Source organism: Pavona decussata, unplaced genomic scaffold (assembly GCF_977016875.1).
Source record: "Pavona decussata unplaced genomic scaffold, jaPavDecu1.1 SCAFFOLD_98, whole genome shotgun sequence".
In the NCBI taxonomy this organism is placed as follows: Eukaryota; Metazoa; Cnidaria; class Anthozoa; order Scleractinia; family Agariciidae; genus Pavona; species Pavona decussata.
The window spans coordinates 494,556-517,500 of NW_028145514.1; the positions used below are offsets into that span (position 1 = coordinate 494,556).

The 22,945-nt window shown below is 39.6% G+C and overlaps 2 protein-coding genes across 3 annotated transcripts in view; one reads left to right on the plus strand and one right to left on the minus strand.

Annotated features, from left to right (window-relative positions):
- The first annotated feature begins 223 nt into the window (after positions 1-223).
- On the plus strand, positions 224-6,598 carry LOC146472488 (uncharacterized). 2 transcript variants are annotated; one of them, XM_085119256.1, is made up of 8 exons: positions 224-340; positions 586-628; positions 2,944-3,011; positions 3,117-3,722; positions 4,125-4,222; positions 4,691-4,740; positions 5,402-5,593; positions 6,145-6,598. In XM_085119256.1, the coding sequence occupies exons 3-7, from the start codon at positions 2,960-2,962 to the stop codon at positions 5,565-5,567; spliced, it is 972 nt and encodes a 323-aa protein (XP_084975382.1). In that variant the 5' UTR covers positions 224-340; positions 586-628; positions 2,944-2,959; the 3' UTR covers positions 5,568-5,593; positions 6,145-6,598. The 2 variants fall into 2 exon arrangements, with proteins under 2 accessions (XP_084975382.1, XP_084975381.1); XM_085119255.1 differs by having other exon boundaries at positions 225-340; positions 6,131-6,598.
- A 1,403-nt stretch (positions 6,599-8,001) lies between these two features.
- Positions 8,002-22,945, minus strand: part of LOC146472489 (exportin-7-like) — a 32,221-nt gene continuing 17,277 nt past the window's right edge. Inside the window, exons 18-35 of the mRNA XM_085119257.1 lie at positions 22,242-22,347; positions 21,779-21,914; positions 21,321-21,394; positions 20,556-20,631; positions 19,882-19,950; positions 19,411-19,564; positions 18,571-18,641; positions 17,865-17,950; positions 17,061-17,251; positions 16,513-16,567; positions 15,360-15,519; positions 14,504-14,593; positions 14,344-14,392; positions 12,903-13,060; positions 12,303-12,353; positions 11,327-11,374; positions 10,360-10,487; positions 8,002-9,383 (exon numbers count right to left, since the gene is read on the minus strand). Coding sequence (XP_084975383.1) covers positions 9,272-9,383; positions 10,360-10,487; positions 11,327-11,374; positions 12,303-12,353; positions 12,903-13,060; positions 14,344-14,392; positions 14,504-14,593; positions 15,360-15,519; positions 16,513-16,567; positions 17,061-17,251; positions 17,865-17,950; positions 18,571-18,641; positions 19,411-19,564; positions 19,882-19,950; positions 20,556-20,631; positions 21,321-21,394; positions 21,779-21,914; positions 22,242-22,347 — 1,814 coding nt within the window. The 3' untranslated portion in view covers positions 8,002-9,271. The remainder of the gene's footprint in view (positions 9,384-10,359; positions 10,488-11,326; positions 11,375-12,302; positions 12,354-12,902; positions 13,061-14,343; positions 14,393-14,503; positions 14,594-15,359; positions 15,520-16,512; positions 16,568-17,060; positions 17,252-17,864; positions 17,951-18,570; positions 18,642-19,410; positions 19,565-19,881; positions 19,951-20,555; positions 20,632-21,320; positions 21,395-21,778; positions 21,915-22,241; positions 22,348-22,945) is intronic.

Consider the following 22,945-nt stretch of genomic DNA (forward strand, 5'->3'; position numbering starts at 1 on the left):
AAAACAAACAAAAATTGAGTTCGTTTAACTCGAGTTTTAGAGAAAGTCGCAGAGTAGAGAAGAGATACCTGCGAAATTGTCACGGGTGACTTGTTGTCAATGATGTAACGATGGATTTACGCGCTCTTATTGGCTGATCGGTGACAAGCGTGTTTGTAATATACAATGATTGCCACCTGTCATGTCAGTGTTTACACACTGACGTAGCCAAGCTTACCCAGCGTTCCAAACCAGCGATTAACGTACTCTTTTAGGAATTAGGTAATTTTTAATTCATAAACGCTTCGGAGATCGTAGTTTGACTAGGGTGATCTTTCGTCTAAATCTTCAGGGATTGAAGGTAAATATTCTGTTTTACAAAGGCCGGGTTTTTGCTCGTGCTTGACGGTGATTCTTCGCGCCAATTTGCCTAGCGCTTCTTATTGGAATAGCCGCTGATTGATGTTGCAACTGCGACGACCCTAGACTTCACTTGTCAACAAAACTGTGAGGTCAAACATTCAACGGAATACCGCCATTCTGAGATAAGTGCAGTGTGTGTTTAGTCTCGTTTGAGTAACAGATTGATTTTTTTTTTCTTTGAAGACGTTAAAGCTAGCCCTGAAGGCCAACCAATTTTTTAACGAAGGTGGGTAGTACAAAATGTTTAAACCAGTGAAACATGTGTGCCCTTACAACTGGTGACTTCACTCATAAACAGAAAATATCACCCGTAAAGTATCCGGGTTTCGCGCTCAAAATAAAGTCAACGCAAAATGCACTATAGTAATTAAAGTTGTTTTACCCTGATCACAGGTTTTCAAGAATAAAAGTTCAGACATAAGTTCCATTTATTTTGGTCATGAAAGTTGGGTGAAGTCACCAGCTCCGTGATGGGTCAATTTTTTTGCCGACGGTTCTAATAATGGCCTCCGGTACTTTTAATACGGTTATTATAATGAAAGATGAAACTCTTCTGTAATGAAGCGAAGAAACAAGGATAAACCGTATTAGCGTCTCGAATATCGTATGCAATCAAACCTTTCTTTCTTCTCCCATCACGATCTCATCTTCACCTAGATTTATGTCAAATTTCGTAGGCAGACAGGTAATGGGAGGAAATTACATGATCATCTAGCTTATTTAGGAAACTCGTAATAGAAAAAGACATTCTCCCAGTGGTCATTAACCGTCGAATTCAGAAAAATAGGAAACAGAAGTTAGATGCTGAACTTGGGTCATCCTAAAGAAAAGTTTTAAATCTTTGATTCCTGATCTTCTTGTCAGTAAATGGTTGCACCGTTAAATTGTCAGTTAAAATTCATACAAGTTTAATTTATTTCTGTGTACAGTTATTGCGATTGCAGAGTTTTCTGGAATAGAAATTAAATAATATCCTAATTTAGAATAGATTTTGAATAGCAGTTCACGGCAAAATCCAACGCTAACACGTATAAGTTATAAGAACTGACGTTTCAACGTTACTTCACGTTATTATCAAGTGAAAAGTAGGAAAGGCAAGTAAAAATATAAAGATTATAAAATCTTTTTCATGTCCCTATGGGTATCATTTCCAAAGGTGAAATGATCTAAATTAAAAATATAATAACTAGAGTGTTAGGAAAAAAGGTTTGACGCGAATCGAATTAGTTTCAGTGTTTAGAGAATGGTTGACATCCTTAATGAAGAGCATTTCGTAAATCAAGCAGTCAAACTTGCCTGTACATTTTTTTTAACTTTTAAAGGATCGTCAATAGGTTCCTTTTTGTCCAAACCATATTTCGTGTTTGGATGCTCACTCATGCGTTGATGTAGGTGTCGGGCAGTGCACCCAACATAATTTCAGCACGCAAATCGCATTCAAAAAGCTAAACAACGCACTGTATGTTTTCAATCGGAGACTTCATTTCCTTGACACTCAGAATTTGTGATAATTTCTTGCTTGTAAAAGCAGGTTGTATATTGATATCAATCTTGGATCCTAGTGATTGTATTTCTTTGCGGACGCGATTGGCTGAACGCTGTTCTTTAAAAGGTAATTTTATGTACACAGATGGATCCTGTGGAGTTGGGTGTCGTTCTCTACCTTCTTGGCTGAATTTGCGTTAAAAAAAATGCTTTTGTTTTATTATCTATATATTTCCACTTGCCATTCCCACTTTTGACTTGATAGTGGCGTGAAGTAACGTTGAAACGTTGTCAGTTTTTAAAAAGTTCTAACTTTTATCTTTTGTATTTTAAGAACGTATTAGGGTTGAATTTTTGCCGTGAAATTTTTAGAATGTCTAGAATATCTACAAAACGATTCCACGTGATTATTGTTCTAGAAAATAAGTACTGACTCTTGAATTTTCATCGGAGTTGTCAGAATTCATTTACTCGCCTTAAACACGATTCATTTCTTGTCCCCTTCATTCCTTGCTTACACCATTATATTGGTACCAAATGACGACAAATTTTAAAATTAAGGATAAAAAGACCCAAAGCATTAAAGACATAGCATTAAAGAGCGTGAGAAAAGATTTCAGAATTATACGTTACAATTGTCACATGATCTAAAAGCATAATTTAAATTTCATATAATTGGCATAATCAGTACCTCCAGTCCAATATAAGCTGCTTTTAAATTCTTCTTAAATTCTCATTCTTTTCTGTATCTATTTTCTGTGTCAATTTTCTATTTAGTTTAATCTTTAAATGTTTAATTGGGACCGTCATTTTGGGATGGGAATCATTATATTTGAAATATCGGTAAAATTAAAACAATGAGCTAGTATTCCCTCGTTCCCAATTTATTTCGAGATAAACTAGAATTAAAAAAAATCCCGTTCCAATTACATACACATAACCTCCCTTAGCTTTCATATATATTAATTCCCAGCATCTTGCAGTGCAGACACGCATTTAGCGCTCTTTAAGTTGACCAGACCCTGACTACAACCTTTCGGTTTCTCTTTCAAACAGCGGACCGCTGATCAAGATGACACGAGTGACACTCTTGTTGTGCCTTACGATATTTGCCCTGACACATGGTAAGAACAAAATTTTCTCTAAAGAGATAACCCTTGCCGACGTTTTACATATTCCGATGTGTCCGTTAGTTCACATCTAACCGTTCCGTTATTCAATATTTTCAGCGGCACCAGATCCCAGCAAACGCCTCCCTGAACAACAGGATCAACCGGATCAAAAGGATCAGGAGTCTGAACCCGAGCAGCCACAACAGCCCGTAGCAAATTATATGCCAGGTCCCGAGGCACCACAAATGGACCAGCAATTTATGGCCCCACCCATGGACCAGCAAATGGCCCCGCAAATGGCCCCACAAATGGCCCCCCAAATGGTCCCACAAATGGACCAGCAAATGGCCCCACAAATGGATCAGCAAATGGCCCCACCCATGGACCAGCAAGCTGCTCCGCCAGCGGACCAACAGGCTGCCCCACAAATGGACCAGCCCGATAACCAACAGATGGACTGTTGTCAACCCGGACCCAGCTGCTTCAATCCCTGCGCTCCCCCTGCTGCGCCTATATCCTTCGCTCCACCCCCACCCCCACCCCCTCCGCCAGCGCCATGTTGCCCGCCAGGTCCTACATGTACCAATCCTTGCGCTGCGCCCCCACCCATGCCTGACATGACAATGGGAATGGCAGGCTGCTGTGACCCATCTGTCATGCCAACTTGCCAAAACCCCTGTCAGCCACCTCATCCACCGAGAACGGCATACGCGCCCTACCCTGGTGAGTAGAAAATGCATGTTTTTGACTATACATATTTTTACCATCACTTTTAAAATTAACGTTCTCATTCATTCAATATTCTCGATACAGACGTCTTCAAAATTGCTACAAAACCTGAGTCTGCCTCAGTGTTTCTTCTGGTCCCTGCAGATAAGAACATCATCCAAACTCAAATTTGCAAGAATATTGTTTCGTTCGTGGAAGGGCGCGCAGATTTTTTTCCTTTTCTCGTTCCGAAGTTCTGATTCCTCCACTTGCCTTTAAGTCTTAAGTTTTCAAATAAAAAAGCAATGCAATTTAATCAAATGTAACTGTTAATGTAGTTTTACCGGTTCACATGAAACCTATATACTCTACAGAACGTTACTGCGTTCCTAATGAATGACTTGTCATGTTCAACAGGTGAAATTACCATGAAACTCAAGCAGCCATGGAAATCTGAACTCACAGATCATTCATCCCCTGCATACCAGATCCTCTCGGGTAACCTTGCTACTGCGGTGAGTACAGCTGTGATTGGACACCACTCAGTCCGGCATATTTCAACATCTTCCCCCTACACAAACCCATATCCACATGAATGCACACCACCAAGGTCTAAAAATAGTATTAGATATTAAAGTTGGATTAGAGTGATAGGCCAGTAGAGATGAATCACGTTGGCCAAAGAATGTGACAGTGATCTTGCTCTGAGTGCGTCATTACGTGCAAATAATGGTCGTTCACGTCGCGGTTAAGACAAAAATAACAGAAAAACTGAACACTCAATCCCTTTTTCACACCTAGTCATGGATGAATTTGTGCGAGGTGATAGCACGAATCGAAAAGCAAAGAGAAAGAGCGGAAAATCTTTTAGAATTTCAACAAATGGACCCTTCGGTCGTTGTTCACAAAAATATTCACTCGCAAATATACCTATCAAATATCTTTGTACCACCCTCAATTGACACAAATCTGTTTTCTTACAGGTTAAAACAGCTTTACGAAGAGAAGCTTATCTCAGCAATATCTATTTCAGGTAACATTAATAGAATTTTGATTGGTGTTTACTATAATATGCTAATGAGTTCCCATGGCACGCTATGCAGTTGTATTCGCTGTTAAGAATCCTATGATCTAATTGGGTCAAGCGTCACTACCGTTAGCTGATAGTCAACGATCGCGCACATTGTCCTTGAAGATAACATAATTTTTTTGGATTTTTGGTTTGTTTGTTTATTGGTTGGGTTCACACATGGCTTTCAAATAGATTCTAAAGTATGGTTTTCATAGTTGTATGTTGTGATGTCAAGTTCATTCGTAATGCGCATGTGATCATATGCAAATTACACGCGCAACCAATTGATTAATTATCATAAGTATCGTTTCTCCATTTCAATCACTTCTAAGTTTTCTACACGCCATGTTCAACCCATGTTCAATGTACCTTGGTGACAATTCCTTTATTAGTGATTCAGGCCTGACACCGGTTTTTCAAAGAGGAGATAACTTTATCCAGCGGATAAGTGTAGCTATCCAGCGGATAAAATGTATTGGTTGGGGTACATTTGATCCATTAGATAAAGATTTATTCATTGGCTAGATATCCGCTCTTTGAACAACCGAGGTCTGAGGTACAATTGCTAGAAAATAGTTCCTCCACTCAGACCAATTTTGTTCATGTTTACCTACCTCAAAAGGGAAGGATATGTTCCAGGTAACCCTTCTACTCAGCCAATCACAGTTGCCCATTTTATGGTTGATGGCGGATCAGATGATGCGTCACTTCTACAACAATCAGTAACACCCGACGAGTCTCTAGGAGATGGACTTAAAGTTTACAAGGATTCATTTAACGCCTACTAGAAACACAGCGACTTGCTGACAGTGAGGTGTGATAGCGTATTCTGTATTATAACGATTATTGTTTGAGATCTGTAACGGTTCAATTTGCACTAAACGACTTAATAAGGAAGCTCATGATTTTGCCTCCGTGCGTTCTTAGAAAAGCCAAAAAGACCAACATGACACAATGGAGGGCTACCTAGAAACCTCCTGTTCGGCAGTCAAGTGCTCTAAGGAGACGTCTGCAAGAAGACTAACTCTTTTCTTAGTCTAGAAGTAAAATTAGCAGAGTTTTGATTTGATTTTTTGACAAAAAATGAAGCAAAAGAGACAAGATAAATCCCATGCCATAGGGTACGGGAGGGCCGTTGCGAAAACGGAAGAAAATGCTGGGGCCGTGACTATTTACCCAGGGGGAGTAATAATGACCCCTATGGAAACCGGGGATGCCTTACTTACTTACCTTTTTCTAATGTTCAAGTCTGTTTGAAATTAATTTTACTCAATAATAGGAATCATGCAAATATAACGACTTCAACATATGTTAAATGTATTTAAATCGTCTTGTTTTCTTTCTTTTACAGTAAACGACTTGCAGGACAACCGACAGTAAAAGAGAAACAGATCGCGATGCAGACAGCATCACGGGGGACAAAACACTGTCTTGTACATAGAGTCCAATTCGACTGACACCGTTTTCTAGGTCTCAAAGAAGTTTTGTTTGGTGTCATAATCTGGTGCAATTGTAAAAAAATTGTTATTTGCGCTGAAGGACGCCTATATCAAGAAGACATTCCTGGCCCAGTAGATGAGGAGCAAATTGAACTTCCAACTTCTGGAACACGCTTATAATAATTATTAATAGAACTTTAATATTTCCAAGTATTTCGTTACAGAGGGATCTTGATGTTGTACAAAAACTATTTCCTACGCTTGATATTATGAATGCCTTAGATAAATCACGTTCTTGGAAAGCTAGAAGTTAAGCTCAGGTGTAGTAATTGTGAAATATAAATCATTCATTTAAATTAAAAGCTACAATTCTTAATTAACACACGACGTTCGTGTTTGGCGTCCAGGAAGCATTTATTAAAATTTACCTTTAATTTGCTTCATTAACATTGTTTATCGCGAACAATGGAAGCGTCGTTTTCGTTAATAAAAGGCCAGTTCCGAGTTGCTTTGAGCCTCATTACGAAAGCGAGGCTAAGTGCAAAGCTTTTCGGGTGAACACCGGTAGTTTTGCTTGCATTTGAATGAAAATTCATTTTCATAAAACTATGTACGAAGCCTCGCTTTCATAATGAGGTTCAAAGCGTTCTGAATACCCCGTATACTAGGTCTGTCTACTGCTATCACGGTGTGCTAGTATACACCAAATCGGTGGATAATGTTTCACTCGCGCTTTGATTGACGGCTCCATCAACGTATAGTAGTGTGACTAGTAGTTATCAACGATAAGGGAACGCGGTCGACGACATGTTACGTATGACTTGACAGCGTGACAACAGTCAAAGCCTTGGCAAATGCGTTTCTCCGCCCCTGCTAAAATAAAAATAACAAAAAAAAAACAACAACAAACAAACAAAAAAACAAGAATCTTGGGAGGGGGAAGGGGGGTGGGGGCTTATCGGCAGCCCCGACACCAAAAGTTTTAAAATTTTCCACATGAAGGACACAAAGGAACCAACACGCAATTAAGATGGTGTTCTTCAAACGCGACTAGCTACCGACACTGTCCTAAATTTTGCGGGTGAGGTTTGCGCTAATTTGCCAGAAATGTTGACTAACTTGGGCTGGTGGTCCACGGGTATAGGTATAGAACAAGTATTCACCTCAGTGCCGGTGAACAGTGAGAGATGTTTACCTCGCCGCGAATATCCACCTACATCCACCACAATTCCGGTGAATATTTGCAATTAGTTTCTTACCAAGTCTATAGTGCTGTAGTTCTTGTGCGTTATTTGCGATGTAACTCGGGTCCACAATTGCAAATTCTTGCGGAAGTCGACGCGATAATCTTGTGTTCAAATTTTAACACTCAGGGCCCAGTTGTTCAAAGCTCGATTAAACTAATCCTGGATTAACGTGAACTTTGACTCTAGTTTAATGACTAATCTTTAAAGGTTCTACCAAAGATTTTTGTTCCTCAATTTTGACTTGACTTGTCTTGAGCATGAGCTTAAAATTAGCTTTCAAAAACCGCTTTAAATGAGCGGGACGAAAACCTCGGTTAACTTTTAATTGTCGATTAGCGTTAATCGGCTTTCGAACAACCCGGCCCAGATATCCACGCAAGCGCTCAACACACTCAGCTTACAGTGAGCTGTACAGCGAACTCTTCCTTCCCTCTCACTCCAACCCCCCCCCCCCCCCACCCCTCCCTCCAACCCCAACCACATTTTTCTCTCAATGAGTACTCACTTTGCGCAGATCATTCACTCCAACACATGGGTAGTTGGTACAGTTAATTTGTTCTTTTATTGACATTAATTTGATCCTGACTAACAGAGCGTATGAACGTAACAGAAATACTTCTTTTTGTCGGACAGGAGCCGACACTTACTTGTCCAAAGGTTTGTGAGAGATTTTGTGAATCTACTTTGTAGATTAATTAGACTGTTAACACTCATAGTGAAGCACTATAGCTGTGCATGCATTGTTTCTCTTCTACTTTATGCTTTCACTTTGCTTATAATCTAAACTAGGCATCTTCTTAAGATTAAGGTTCTTCGGATTTTATATTTTTGACTTTTTAAAGGGGCGGCAAGACGTTGAATGGTAACACCTTGACGAAATCAACACACTTGCAGTGCTGTTTGAGCAGTTTTCAATCGAGTGCGGAAACTTATCTTTGATTTCTCTTTCCTACGCTGTGACTGATTAAAGTAAACCCGTGCCATTTTCATCAACTGAACGAATTTTAAGTGAAATTAAACCAATCGTGACTCGCTCGCATGTGTTTTCCCGCGCTTGGCGGTTACTTATCTTCCAGTTCTGATTGGTTCATTGCGTTGATTAGGTCACTTGTGATTGGTTACAGTGATGACACGCGGATGAAAACTGCTCTACTGGGATATTTTCTACATCAGATCACCAGTTAAATGTACGTCTATTTCACTTCCAAAATGGTGAAAGAGTTCCTTACTTTCAGTGGCAGCCTGGGTGTTGAACGCTGTTTGGTAATGGAAACACTGCATAGCAGGCCTCTCCGTGGATTTTCTGTGCGTTGGAATTGGAATTGGAATTGAAGCATTTTTCTGTCGATTTTGGCCGCGCGAAACTTGGCCCCTAAGTAAACGGCAATGGCAAATATGTCCCCGAAAACGCGCCTGTATGCTATATGAACACCCACTGCTTGTATCGAAACATTCGCAGGGTTCCAGCTAAATTTCCAATACGTGAGATTTTGTTGATCACAAGCGGAAATTTTGGGACACATTACAGAGAGAAATCAAGGAAGTCAAGTGTTTGGGCGGTCATTTTTCCACCTTCCGCCTACTATTACACCCCTGATTCGGTGTTACAAGAAAGCGTTTATCGGAGGGTTAAACTCTTCGGTGCTCTCTTATTCAATCCACTTGTCAACGGCACAAGCATTGACAACCCACTCTACGTTCCTAGCTTGGTCTTCACTGAGAAGTAAGAATATGATCTCCTGCTTCACTCATCACGAAGGCGACAAATCCTGTATCTACCGATCGGTCGGTCGACTGCAACAAGTGTCACGCCACCATATCTATTCCGCCATCCGGTTTGATGACGCCTCCTCCGTTGCTCGAAGCCTTCAGTGAGTTGTTTACCTCTCGTCTAAATATTGACAAATTCTGGGTAAATCTGCAAGGAATGAAAGTCTGCTTGTTACAAATTGCGCTGCTTGCATATCACAAGCGTTACATAAAACGCCTGGTGATCTGTGATCATTCTTTGAAAATAAAAGTCGCACTCGAGTCTGGTTTGTGGCTTGTAAGTGGCTTTTAAGGCCGGAGCCTAAGGCGGTTTCTGTACCATGAAGCAACTGGGAACATTACTACTCCCCCCTGGATACGATGTTTGTCTATAGCAGGGTTCCCCCAGCTGTATGTCACTGGTACCCATTTTCACACCCGGGGTGAAGAGAGACAGTGTGGAGCACAGTTTTTTGTCTAGGGAAATAACACCGCAATACAAAGACCTAACCTCGAAGTCCGAGGCGTTAACCATCTCACCACCGCGCCTCCACATTATGCGAGAATACCATACTGACGAATATGTCAGAACATAAGTTGGGGGTGCAGTGTGAGATATCTCAATTCCAAAGAAGAAGAGAGTGACCTAAAGCCCTCTAACGAGAGTACTTCTAAAATGGTATACGCTATTTTGAACGAAACAGAAGGGCTGAATTTTTTTTCAAATATTCAAACCCTCATAGAAACTTACTCTTTAACGTCTGGGTCTCAAAGTCGACTTTTTTGTTACTTTCGACATGCTCTAACCATTTGTAATATTCTTTAGTTTAATTTAATTTTTTACAATGTGCACAAAGGATCCCAGAAAGCTGATGACTAAATTGCCATTGTGGCACTTGTCAAAGGCTGATGTAGAATTGAAAGTCATAGACAAAGTTGTTTCTCAGCTGATACGAGGTAAGGATTTCTCAACCCTGGGTAACAAACGGTACATGGGATGTTCTGTAGTAATTTTATTAAAGATAGCTCTGTCTGTTGTCTCCTAATGTGTGAACACATCAGGATCTCACTCACACACTCCAGGTGCGAAACTCAGTAGATGACTCGCGGTTTGACTTCACTTTTAACCATCAAGCTGTTCTTACCTGTCCCTGTTCTTAGTGATCAGTGATGGCTCAACTCCTTCCATAAGATTCCTGAAGCATTGCGCCATGTCCTCTTGTTTCTCCGCCGGCTGCATCGCGATGACATTCCGCTGTAGCTCTTGAAAATACTGAAATGAACATACGTACTTACACTTGTTGAAGCAAAAAGGTATAGGTTAAAGGGGAAGTATCATGGGGTTTTTGACCTCTTTTATTAAAAATGGTGAAATAAGACCTTAAGTTAGCTACAAAATAATTCTAGAAGAACGAGAGGAAAGAAATCAACTCAATTCTTGAAAGGAACAACTCTTGATCTGCTCTAGTGCATTTTGGAAACAAAAATACGAGAACTTGAAAAACGTGAGCCTAACATTTTTCAAATTTATATCCATTTCGACCTACTCTGTCTCTGGCCAGAGGCACTAATCGACAGTTTTATTGCACTGGGGTCTTAATTTATGACAAAACTAGACAATTATTTTGTTGTTTCTGTTAACAGACAAACATTTTTGAGTTTTGAAATGATATCAAATTCGCGTGATACTTCCCCTTTAAGTGGCAATACAAACCTAAGTGACCCTCACGGCCGGACCTTATCCCAGTATCACCTCCCACCAATTTGACTCGGGTTCGATTCCCGGACTCGGCGTTACATGTGGGTTGAGTTTGTTGTTGGTTCTCGCCCTTGTTCCGAGAGGTTTTTCTCCGGGTTCTCCTGTTTTCCCCTGTCCTCAAAACAAACATTTCAAAAATTCCAATTCGTTCTGGAGAGCGTCCCCAATTACTGCTCTACGCTAAATACACTGACACTTAATTCAAGTGATTTATTTACTTTATTTTATTTATATAAAGCAATTACGAGGATTAACACTCCCACTACTATGGGATGCTAGTTTATCACACACTTGTCGGAAAAGTGCTATTTCAGGTAAATTACAGCTGTAAGTTTATTAAATCATCATCTCACCTTTTCATTCAAAAGAATTAGGCCAAGTAAAGGTCTGGACATCGACCACTAACATGGGAATCAAACACAAACAATGATAGGTTATTATAGTTATAGCACTCCTCTCTTTTTGCTTTGGTACAGTAACGCGTAACCACAGCATTTTTAAGAATAACAAAACTTGTACACACTGTCGCTCTGCTCCATGAAAGTTAGTTATCAGGTCAACCAAAGATGTTGCAAAACGAGTTATAGCATGAAGAGCGAACGTAATATAATATACTTATAGAACACACACCTCCACTAATTGATCAAGACATTCAACAATCAAAATCTAATCAGTATATCTGACTCAACCAGATCAGCGTTGGGAAAAGATCGAAGTCCGATCAATCAAAAGGGTTGAAAAAAAAAAAATAGTAACCGTATTTTTCGTTGCCAATTGCCGCTATTTTGTCATTTAAGCCACCTTGCATTTCGAGCGCGTTAATTTCCTTCAGTTTCCCCTAAATTCGCAATAATGTAACATTAAAACAGCCGCTCATTTCCTATAACGAGAAATCCTTGACATGTTGATCACTTTTGGTGGAGTGTTGACTTCCGTCTTTTTTGTTTGTTTGTTTTTGTTCTATCGTTGTTTTTTTAAACCCTTTTGTTGTTGTTGTTGTTGTTGTTTTTGTTTTGTATTTTTTCTTCCAAAGACTTTAAGCAAACAAAAAGGGAGGAGAAAACTGCAAGACTCTTTACGGCCACTGTAGGCATCCAGCGTTTCAATACATTCTTGCCCCACTCCCGTTTGAGATACGCAAGCCAATAAGGTCATACGGTCATAAGGTTATACCATTTGCCAATATTTCAAGTGACTTCACGAGGCTGATTTTAGCGTCCAGTGATAACTGTTGTTTGCGAATCTTTGCGGATTCTTACATGCACAGCGCGCCAGTTTCCAAGCTCATTTTTTGGCGATAAGTTTAATCCGTTTAAATTCGTGGCTCACCTGGTTTTTACAATCCTCAAACATTACAATGTTCAAAACTGTCGACAGCATCTGCAAGTTAAGAGAAAAAAGAAAGACGCCATAAGATGAGATGTACACTATACCAACGGCTCGGAGGAAATGGGAGTAAAAAAACGTCAGCTCCAATGGCTAGCTATGTCAGCGAAAATTATGACAGAAGAAACAACGATGATTACCCAATCAACGTCCTCAGAGAAAATACAGTGCCAGGGAAACACCTCTACCACTGTCGATAGGTTTCAAATTTAGTTCTCATCAGAAAGTTCTTGGAAAATTCTGGTAGAGGCTAAATGTAGTGACAACACCTTGCAGACGTGTTGGAGACAATCACAACTAGTCTCTAATCTCGCCAACGTTCTCGAAGACGTTTTGTGGTTGGCACTCTCGCGACGTGTGAAGGTTTACTGTGCTCGTGCTGTTTAGTTCAAACGCCAGAGAGAGGGGCAAAGAACTATCATCAAATTCAGTTTTAAGCCAAATCCGGACGTTTTGGAGGTTTTTCTTGTAAAAGTACAATGCCAACTTATTTTTGCCGTGTTAAGGCACCTACACAGTGTAGCTTGAACGCCTACCACGTACCTGTTGAATCATTTCTGGGTGCGATTCCAGAATTCTTAAGCATGGCGGTGGTTGTTCCATTCCTGTAGGATTCTTCTTCCTTCTCTTAGAGAGCGTTTTAAACAAATGCGTCACTATAAAGTCTAGTGTGCCACAACATCCTGTGCATACCATAATATCTACAGAAATATATAAAACAGTCAGCTCATACTGCTAAGCGATGGATCAAATAATTAACCCTGTGGTGTATGTTAATGCGCTTTCAAAAGTCATTAATAATTCATAAGCCCATTGACCTATCAAATGGTCGATAAAACATGTGTAGTGGTTTTAAAACCCGATAAAACCTCCTCCTTATTAGTATGCGGTTCACAAAAGCAGCATTGTTATGAACTCTCTTGACACACGCTTTTCCAGTAATGTTTTTGAAGCCGTTCAAAAAACTCGCAGCACGTGTTTTATCGGGTCTAAAACCACTCGGCTGCGCCTCGTGGTTTTAAATACCGATAAAACACTGCTGCTCGTGTTTTAAACATTATAAAGTGAATCCATGAATTTCTTACTGAGCATTAGTCCCTGTAATGAAATGGGGGATCACACAAGGCAAAGAAAAAATATCTGACCACCCGCAACCTCCGATAACTGAGGCAATGTGAATGTGAAGGGTACAATGATTATTCTGCCGCTAGCACTAATGACACAAATGATGCATCAGAGAATTAACTCTGCATGTAAGTTAATTTAACATATTTTTCTTAACTGCATTTTCTTATTGCTTTTAATATGCATTTATTTCTTACATTTACTATAGAAATTAATGTAATTCCTAAAGAAACTGTGGCACTATGTCGATGGGGGAGCGGAAAGGAATGTTTTTTCCTCGTGTTTGGGTTGAAGAAATTAACCGGGGGTGGGTCGGGGGGATATAAAAGTAAGCAAATGTTTGGTTTTATCCAGAGAAAATGCTTTGAGAGCTAGCCTTTCATCAAAGCGAATCCTGACAAAGGGCTAACGTTCGAACTGTCAGCACTCGAATCTCTTCGCGGTGGCCAAATAACTTTACCAACTCTGTTGACAAAACCAAACATTTGCTTACTTTTATACCTACCACCGATTAACTTCTGTTACACAAACACAAGGACGCTTTATGGACGGAAAAACAGCCATTTGTTGTCGCAGCATGGCCCGCTGGTAAACAAATGCAAGTAGAATAGTTTACTCGATTTTACTACATTGTGTTTTAGACCTGAAAAGGCGACTTTCTTTGTTTTGGTTGTCGCCAACAACCAATCTGGTACCCGCGTGGCCATCACTGATAGCCTGGTACTAGGTAATTATTTAAAGGTAGCGAGCTCTTGTATCCAGGGGCTTTCTAATACCTAACAGAGTGTATTTAAGTTTTTACTCCAACTTGTACGTGGATAAGAGTTCACTGTCGACTATTGTTAGGAAGAGTTCTTACCTAAAGCTGTGAGGCCCTCCAATATGGAGGATAATATATACATAAATACCTGAAAAGACAAAAGAATGCGCAAAATTATGAAATAACAACCAAGACTGGAGACCGATCAGTAAACAATCACCAAAAATGAAAAATGATTTGTTCTTATTTGTGTACTTACTTGAGGTTCAAGACTACTTAGAAAATTCATGTGATCCTGAGCTAGGATCTCCAGCAACGCGTAATATGACTGACTCAGTTTTGGGTATTCCTGTGAACAAACAAACACAGATTGATAGTCTAAATAAACAACTGATTATCCGAGTAAAAAGATTCACAAAAATAACACCTACAACGAACGGATTGAAAATAACAACAAATGAACGAATCACTTATTTTCGAGATTTCACAGCCAATAACAAAGCGACTCAATCTGATTAGTTCATTCAACTGCGGAATGAGTGTGGCATTGCGAGATTCATGCAGATAAAAATATATTGGAGAATAAAATCTGCACTATGGCATCAAATGTGAAGCACAAATTTCACCCAGAAAGGCTTCCGGTGAAATACGAAAAATCGCCTATCTGCAAAATAAAAGTGCCCTAAAATGTTCATGCTACCTCTGGCTCCCCGAGGTTTGTTAACGAGCGTGTCGCTAAACAGTCTTACGACTGACGAACGTCTAGATTGAAAGTCTAAATTAAGAGTAGGTAAAAAAAACATGGGATTTGAGGAAACTTTACAGAGAGATAAACCGCAGAGCTAGGACTACGACCCTTTCATGTTCTCTTGATTATTCAGTACTGATAACTTCCAAGTTTGAACACGAAAATACAGCACATTAAAAATTCCAGGGGATCGGTAACTGCTCATTTGCTAGAAATACAAACCCATACACATTGGTCGTAGGCGAGTTCTGAAACCACTGATCCAACCCTGCTCCCCAAAGGAGCAAACCAAAATAAACAGAGTGAAATTCTGCCCGAATCATACACGCGATTTTAAAATACGAGAAGGAGTAAAAAGACAACCTACCAATAAATGGCTGTGAGGAATAGACGACAGAAGTTCGACAAACGTTTTCAACGCTTTCTCTAAAGCATCATCGCCGTACAAACTAAACACACCAAAGTTAACGTAACCACCGCATAATGCGGCCTTCAACATGGAGAAACAAATTGAGATGCCCTTGAGTCTGGTGGCAGGTTAAGGAGATATCAAACAATGTACTCACGTCGGCTGTCAGTCCTTTTCATGTCTGGTATATTTCTTTAAAAGGGAACCTCCACTCTGACAACAAATTGACGTTAAATTGTTGGAAATACTGTCTAAATTTTATTATGAAAAGTGGAAATATCATTCAAGTGTACTAAAAATTGGATATTATCATCACCTATTTTCGCTTTTAAATTTCGCGGGCGCCGCCATTTTGGATTTTATGACGTCATACGGTTGCCGCTATTGCCCGGAAACAGAATCAACTGTAGACGTCATGAAATCCAAAATGGCGGCGCTCGAGAAGTTTGAAAGCGAAAATAGGCAATAGCAAAATCCTGTTTTGTTCGACACGGAAATATTATTTCCATTTTTTCCAACGAAATTAGATTGTATTTTCAACAATTTAACGTTAACTTATTTCAAGAGTGAAGGTTTCCTACAAATCTGTGCCATGCACATTTTTGCAAAACCGTTCATAATGCGTCTTTTTACTTTTAAGTCTCTGGCTAAATGTCTAAAAGAGTGACACGATTAAAATGAAGGCTGCTGACCAGAATTTTCCTGTGATACTGTTTGAAATGTGGCGTGACTTAAATCTGGCTTTTGTCTCAGCGACGAAGTCTTAAAAAATGTACTCCTTAACATGAAAACCATTGACCAGTCAACTTTCCTTCAGTAAAAGAGGCGAGATAAAGATAACCTTACATTTGTACTTTTTATCGACTAGTTAACTTTCCTTTCCTGCGGTATGGTATTGTTTATTATCCTAACTTTTGAGTCTGTGGACGAGTTGTACTTTCCAGTGGTGCCGCTCGTTTCTCAGGTTTTCTAGTAAATGATTCTTTGATAACTCTTAGCGATGTGTAAAGGAACAAAGGTAGAAAGCTTTCACTGGATGTGTCAGCTCAAGGGAGCGGCGCTTCAACAGCAATTCACTTTAAGCATGTTCAACTATCCAGTTAAAGGATACTTCAGTTGGTACACTTGATCTTCAGGAGTATCTGTTAACGTAAGAATTCGAGAACCTGCAATAAAACCATGTTTGTGCAATTAGTATTAAGAACACTTTTCTGTTAAAAAACTACAAAGAAGTGACTATAATTGTCGTTGGTCCTAGATTTCAAGAAAAACCACACAAATTTGGCTGGGAAAGTTTTCGCGGATTTTCAGTGCCTTGCGACCAAAACTTAAGAACAACAAAGCTTTCAAACAAGGCATATACTATCGATAACCAGTGCGATGAACAGCGACTAAATGTTCGGTAAGGTACACTACTTTCCATGCAAAAATTACCTACACCTAAACCAAATGAATTCAGTGTGTCATAGCACTGCAAGGAAAAACTCAGTCCACCTACGGGAATCAAACCCAGGCTCTTCCGCACACCGGTCGGATGCTGAAACCTCTACCTCAAACCGGGGTTTATTATTGCAAACCCGTACAATAAATCAAACGGCATTAACATCGCTACACTAGCAATAAACACGCTTGACGATTCGTTTCTAATATCAGCCATACCATAAGCTACGATCATTTCGCTGGTGACCCTGAAGAGAAGGATTCCATTCGGTGAGGAAACATCAAAGTGTAGCCTCTGTGATCGATTCTGAACCAGTTCAGCCATGAGTTTTAAAACTGGTGTGGACACATTAGGATCATGGTACCACCACTCTATCGCCCTCAAAAGCACTGAGGTGTACGTGGGATAGCTTTGGATGGTTAAAGAATTTACTCATTACATGAACCTCTATTATTTGAACCCAGGAGTTTCAGTAGTATGTCTGCGTGCGAGTTATCCTAAGAGGGACTGCTGGAAGTGGAATCTAGCAAAGGGCCTTTTTTCCATGCCTTCTTATCACTAACTGTCAGAATCGGACGTGGAAAAAAAAACCCAAACTCAACTAGGATGACGGAGAGTTGTCAAAATGTCAGTCAGTGTCATAAACAACAGTCCTCTTTTGGATTACTTTAGTAAGGAAATCGCACTAGACCGACAAAATAAGAATTAGCCGTACACTTAATGTCTTGTCCAAAGCCTCAACGAAACGCCTGACCATAATAACATTAATTTTTATGTTCGTTTTTTTGTTTGTTTGCTTGTTTTTAAAATCGTTTTTCATACAAATCATCATATTTGCAAACAAAGAGGTTCCTTAAAAGAGAGTTTGAAAAGTTATAGACGAAACAAGTATCATCAAAGAGACAACATTTTGGATGCCTCTTAGACAAAACTTTTTGATACGTGAATGATGTTTAGGATTCAAGATCAAGGACACAACTGAACGTCTTTCTTAACAGTTCATATAAATACATAAAGGATACATCCAGTCAAACAGCATCATGTAGCTGGATTTACTGAAAGCGAAGGCAAGTCCTCGTATATCCCGACACAGGCCAACAAGGGTACGCTAAAACATAAATCGGTACAAAAAAAAAAAACATTAAACAGCGATAAAGAGCGAGCTTTAAGCTTAGTTTGTGGAAGTAATTAAAAATCAATCAGTTTGTAGGGCTGTCACTGAGTTTTCCAAAAACTGGCATCACGAGGAAAGTAGCCGGACATTAACAAAGAAAACTCTCCTGTTCTGTTGTTGTTGATTCATTTTCAGCCGGCTACCTTCCATGAAGTTGCTAGCTGCTGCAGATGCTTTAGCAACAGAGCCACAGGGAGGCCAAAATAAGTCATTTACAACGATCGTAATGATGCTGCTTGGAACGGTGATGTTGCAAGCATCAAAAAGGGCAATAAAGAGAGAGAATTTACATGTTAAGTTCCGTACAGCAGTTCATGCAAGCATTAATCACTCCTTGTTACAACACCAACACAAATTAGATTTCTTGTTCACACAGTTCAAAGGCACTCACGTTTGCCCAGATATGAACGTAACTCTAAATATTGGATAGAATTACCTTACTTAAATTTTCTTATAATTTCATACTTGACGGAATATTACTTGTGTCCATGTGAGCGCGCAATTCTGGGCAAATGATATCTGAAGCGTCCGTTTTAAATCAAAATAACTAATACCTTGGTTTCCTCTTGTTGGAAAGCATTATTGCCAACAGCCACCAACCGACTTGCTACTGAATCCATGGTGCCTGAAACACAACCCAACAATCCTCTAACCAATGTTTGGTTTTATCAACAGAATTGATAAGGTAATTTGGCCACCGTAAAGAGATTCGAGTGCTGAGCCCTTCGTCAGAACGAATCGACGATAAAGAGCTGACGCTCGAAACGTCAGCACTCGTGTAAATTGGCCGGTTAAAGTTTTGAGAGTAACATCAGACTTTTTGCGAAATTTAATGATGCCTGTACAAAGCCTGGGGAAAATACAAAAACGTTTGAAGCCAAAAACGTAGAGAAGAACGCAAGCAAAACGAGTATGATCTCTCCAGTAGCATACGATTAGTTTTGTATTTCTCTAAAGGATGGTGTTAGCAGCCCAAACACGCGAGCACGCGCGAAATCGCCTTCTGATATCCCGCGCGTGGGAGTCGATTTTCGCGCGCGCCGTGTGTTTCCTCCACTGAACAAAAAAATATTATTTCCAAACGATCTAGGGGCTGTAAACCGTGCACACCCCCTAGATCTTTTGGAAATTATATTTTCTCTTTGAAAACCCTTAAAGTAGGCTTGTCTTTTCACTTACCTCGATAAGTCAAGTCCTCGTTAGGCTCCGAGCGCCGGAGGAAACGTTCCTGGCCGAATGCCAGTGACGTTGCAAATATCTTATTCAGCTTATCCCAGAAAGAAGTAACGGACCTTCCTAGTCTATCCGTCAACAATGTACCAAAAGAACTTAATAATCCCCAAACACGTCAACAAAACGAGTACAGAATGAGAAAGCAGGGAAAGAGAACTTACTTGTGATCGGAGCCATAAAAGTTTCGAACTTTTCCTCATCCTCTCCTAAGTCTACCATCAGCAGTCTGCCGAGGGCAATGTAAAATGTGGTTCTACTGCGCATGTCTTTGTACGTTCGGGTAGTATGCGTTCCAAGGAATGGGAAATGTTCACTCTAGAAACAAAGAAAAACAAGCTTGTGTAAGATGAACGTCGTGTTTGCCAAGTGAAACAGACCAGTTTTCATTTGACAACGTAAGATGAAATAAATCACGTGAATTCCAAGGGATACTATCTACTATTCGAAGACTTCGCAAAATCGTTAATGTCTTAGCCCAAACTAAATTGTAAATTCTTGTGATCTTAATTAATTTGCCAGTTAATTAATTTCCCATTTACGTTGAAGCATACTCTTTTGGTCTACATGTGAAAGGCGCACAAGATAATCAGTCATAAACGTACATAATTATGTAAATGTGCATCTAAACATACCGTGTGATTGTTAAGTACAAACTGTACCGCGTCCAGCTTGACTAGTTTACGAGCACTGCTATAATTGAGCTGCATTAAGGAAAAGCCATAACACACTGGGAGGACTGACCACTAGATCATGATCCTACTCACCACATAACATTGCCAATAATACTGACTGAACATTAACTGCACAGAAATGTGAATCAGTGTACTCAACATAAAATCAGTGTACAATTTACTGATTGCCTCACACACACAAATACAACATAAACAAATTAAACATTAACGAGGCAAGGTAGCCCGAGGAAGCCATTAAGGCTTATGTAACGGACCACCTTGGATAATTCTAATGTTAAAAAATAATTTTATAAGTCTGTCATCGGCTAGACTATCCATCTTAATAAATAAATATTTCTAATATACGAAAATAATCATTAGATTAGAATAAAAAAGTGAAAAAGTTAGAAAGTGAAAAGGGAAAAGGAAGGTTGAAGCATGTGCAGTAGCAGATGACTTGTTTTCCTTTTAATGGCCTGTATACAACAAGGGTCTTTTTGTCAGTTCACTTTTCCATAAACACTTTACTAAGCCAAAACAAATCCCAATAGTTGCACCTTCTGCTCAATTGTCCTCAAGACTTAAGCAGGACTGAAAACTCCTACCAGAATATAACAAATAAAAGGATATCCAACAGACAGATCACTGAGAAGTTGTAAGGTTTTAGAGATGATGGCTTCACAGCTTCCCCAGAACTTCATGTTTGTGATTCTGTTAACAGCAACCAAAAGAGAGATCAACAATAAGGCAAACTAAAAACCAACAAAAAAACTGTCTTCCACCGGAAAAAAAAATCTTGGGGTTTGTTTAATGGGGAAGTATCACAGAGATCTGGTGTCATTTCAAAAACCCCAAAGTGTATTTGCAATAACAGAAACCTAAATATAACTGTCCCGTTTTGCTATAAATTACCGCACCCAAGTGTACTGAAACAGTCCTGGCTGTCTCTGGCCATAGATGGACTGGGTCGGTATGGTTAGGTTGGCAAAGGTTAGGCTCAAGTTCCCGTATTTTCGTCTTAAAATGCGCTGGAACAAATTATGAGTTGTTTCTTTCAAGAATTCAATTGATTTCTTTCTCTCCATTTTCTAGAACTATTTTGCAACTAAGCTTAGGTATTACTGAACCATTTCACAAAAAAAGGTGAAATCTCCAGGAAAATTGCCCTTTAAACAATGTTTCTTTTCACTTCAGGGTCGAATACAGCTGTTTCCATTTCAACCCTACTGGACAGCCTACACACTTTGGAAACAAACAAGATTTATCGGCCGATTTCTGTTTCTGTCTATCATAATCATTTGTAGCCCTGGTACAGATTTATTTATTTTCTTTGTGAAATTGGCCAAATTGGCTCGATTAATCGGTACGTATAAATTAGCCTCTAGTCAACTATGACTTACATCTTGCTCATGAAAACACTTAACACGTTAGATTCGTCATGAAGTCCAAGCCTCTCAGAAAGTCGTCTATAAACCTGTTCAAATGAAAAGCATGAGAGAATTGCATTTCCTAGGCATTTTAAAGACGCACACAATAACGATAAAATGCCTTTGAACAAAAAAAATAGAGTTTTCTTTTCGGTCAAATTTTCATTCACACGTTCTCAGAATACGACAGGTACAAACTAGGCTCACATTCTCGATTTGCCAAGTTCAGATAGTCAAACCTGCTGACAAAAAATTGAATTAGGCAATGAAAGTAGAGACATGCTCACAGAAGTACATGTAAACTGTTCACAGTCCTGCAACATTCGTGGGGTTTTCAAGACTTGTACGCTTCGATCAAACTGCTGCCATCTTGTTTTGTAATTGCGAGTGCAAAAAAGAAAAAATAAGGAGTTATTACTAGTGCATCCCACCTTGGATGTTTTTTGTGCCTGGTCTCCAACATACATCTTGCGAAACTGCTCAAAGAAACTCAAAATGGCAAGTTCTAACTTCTCACTCCCTCGCTGTGACAGTTGAGAATCTGTAAGATTCATCAGCTGCAAAACCCTGCAGAGAACAAAATGAAATTAATGCACTGTTTAGGGTGCCTATAAAAGTATGTTGACATGTCCAAGGAGGCGAATTAGAAATTGGCCTAAAACCAAAGTAATTATGGCCAAATGCTAACTCCATAAATAGTGTTGACAATAAATCAATGACGTGAAATTAATTTTAACCCTTTTGGGTGAAACACGAAAGGGGTACTCTCTACATTGGACCACCTCCCCCTCCCCTGTCCACCATCACCACCAGTTTCATGAGGGAAGCCAATTGATCAGATTAACAGAGTTAAAGGAGACCACAAAAATAAACAAACAATGACAGTACACCCACCTACAGACAAGCTCACCATCCAGTGCATCATACTCATCTATAGTTGAATAGGATACTCGACCCCCAATAACGGAACCAATGATGTACACAAGCCATGTTAAACGACCTGTAAGACAATCCATTGTTCATGAAGGACTTTGAATGGGAATCTTTCATTAAATGCTACCCACTAGTTAGCTTTTATTTGCTTCTATGATTAAAGATTAACAAATGTACTACTGTAAGGTCACCTCACAGGCAATAATTTAAATTATGATGACAGGCTTGTGATAAACAGACATGTTTGATGGCTCAGTGTGACATACCCTATTGCAAATGAAGACAGGAGGGCATGGTAAAACACCTTCAATGAAGACATTCAATTATTATTTTCAGAACGTACACTGGACAGAAGATTTGGGTATCCTAAACTCATTTCCTTGAACAAAATAGAAGGTCAAAACACAGAGTCACTGGCAAACGTGAATGATGCTGATGACCTTAACACCACCCAAGGCTGTAATTAGAAGTGGTAACCAAAATACTGGAACCCTTGTTCTCTGAAGATCGTTACTTCCCCTGAGGAGACTGAAACCCAGTGAAAACAAAACAAATTGACAAGAAGTGCAAGTCTATTTGCCATTACACCTGTAAGAACCCTCCTGCCTCAAAAATAAATAAAAACTCCAGAAGTCCTGATAGTTTAAGATAACTGCTTTGCGAAG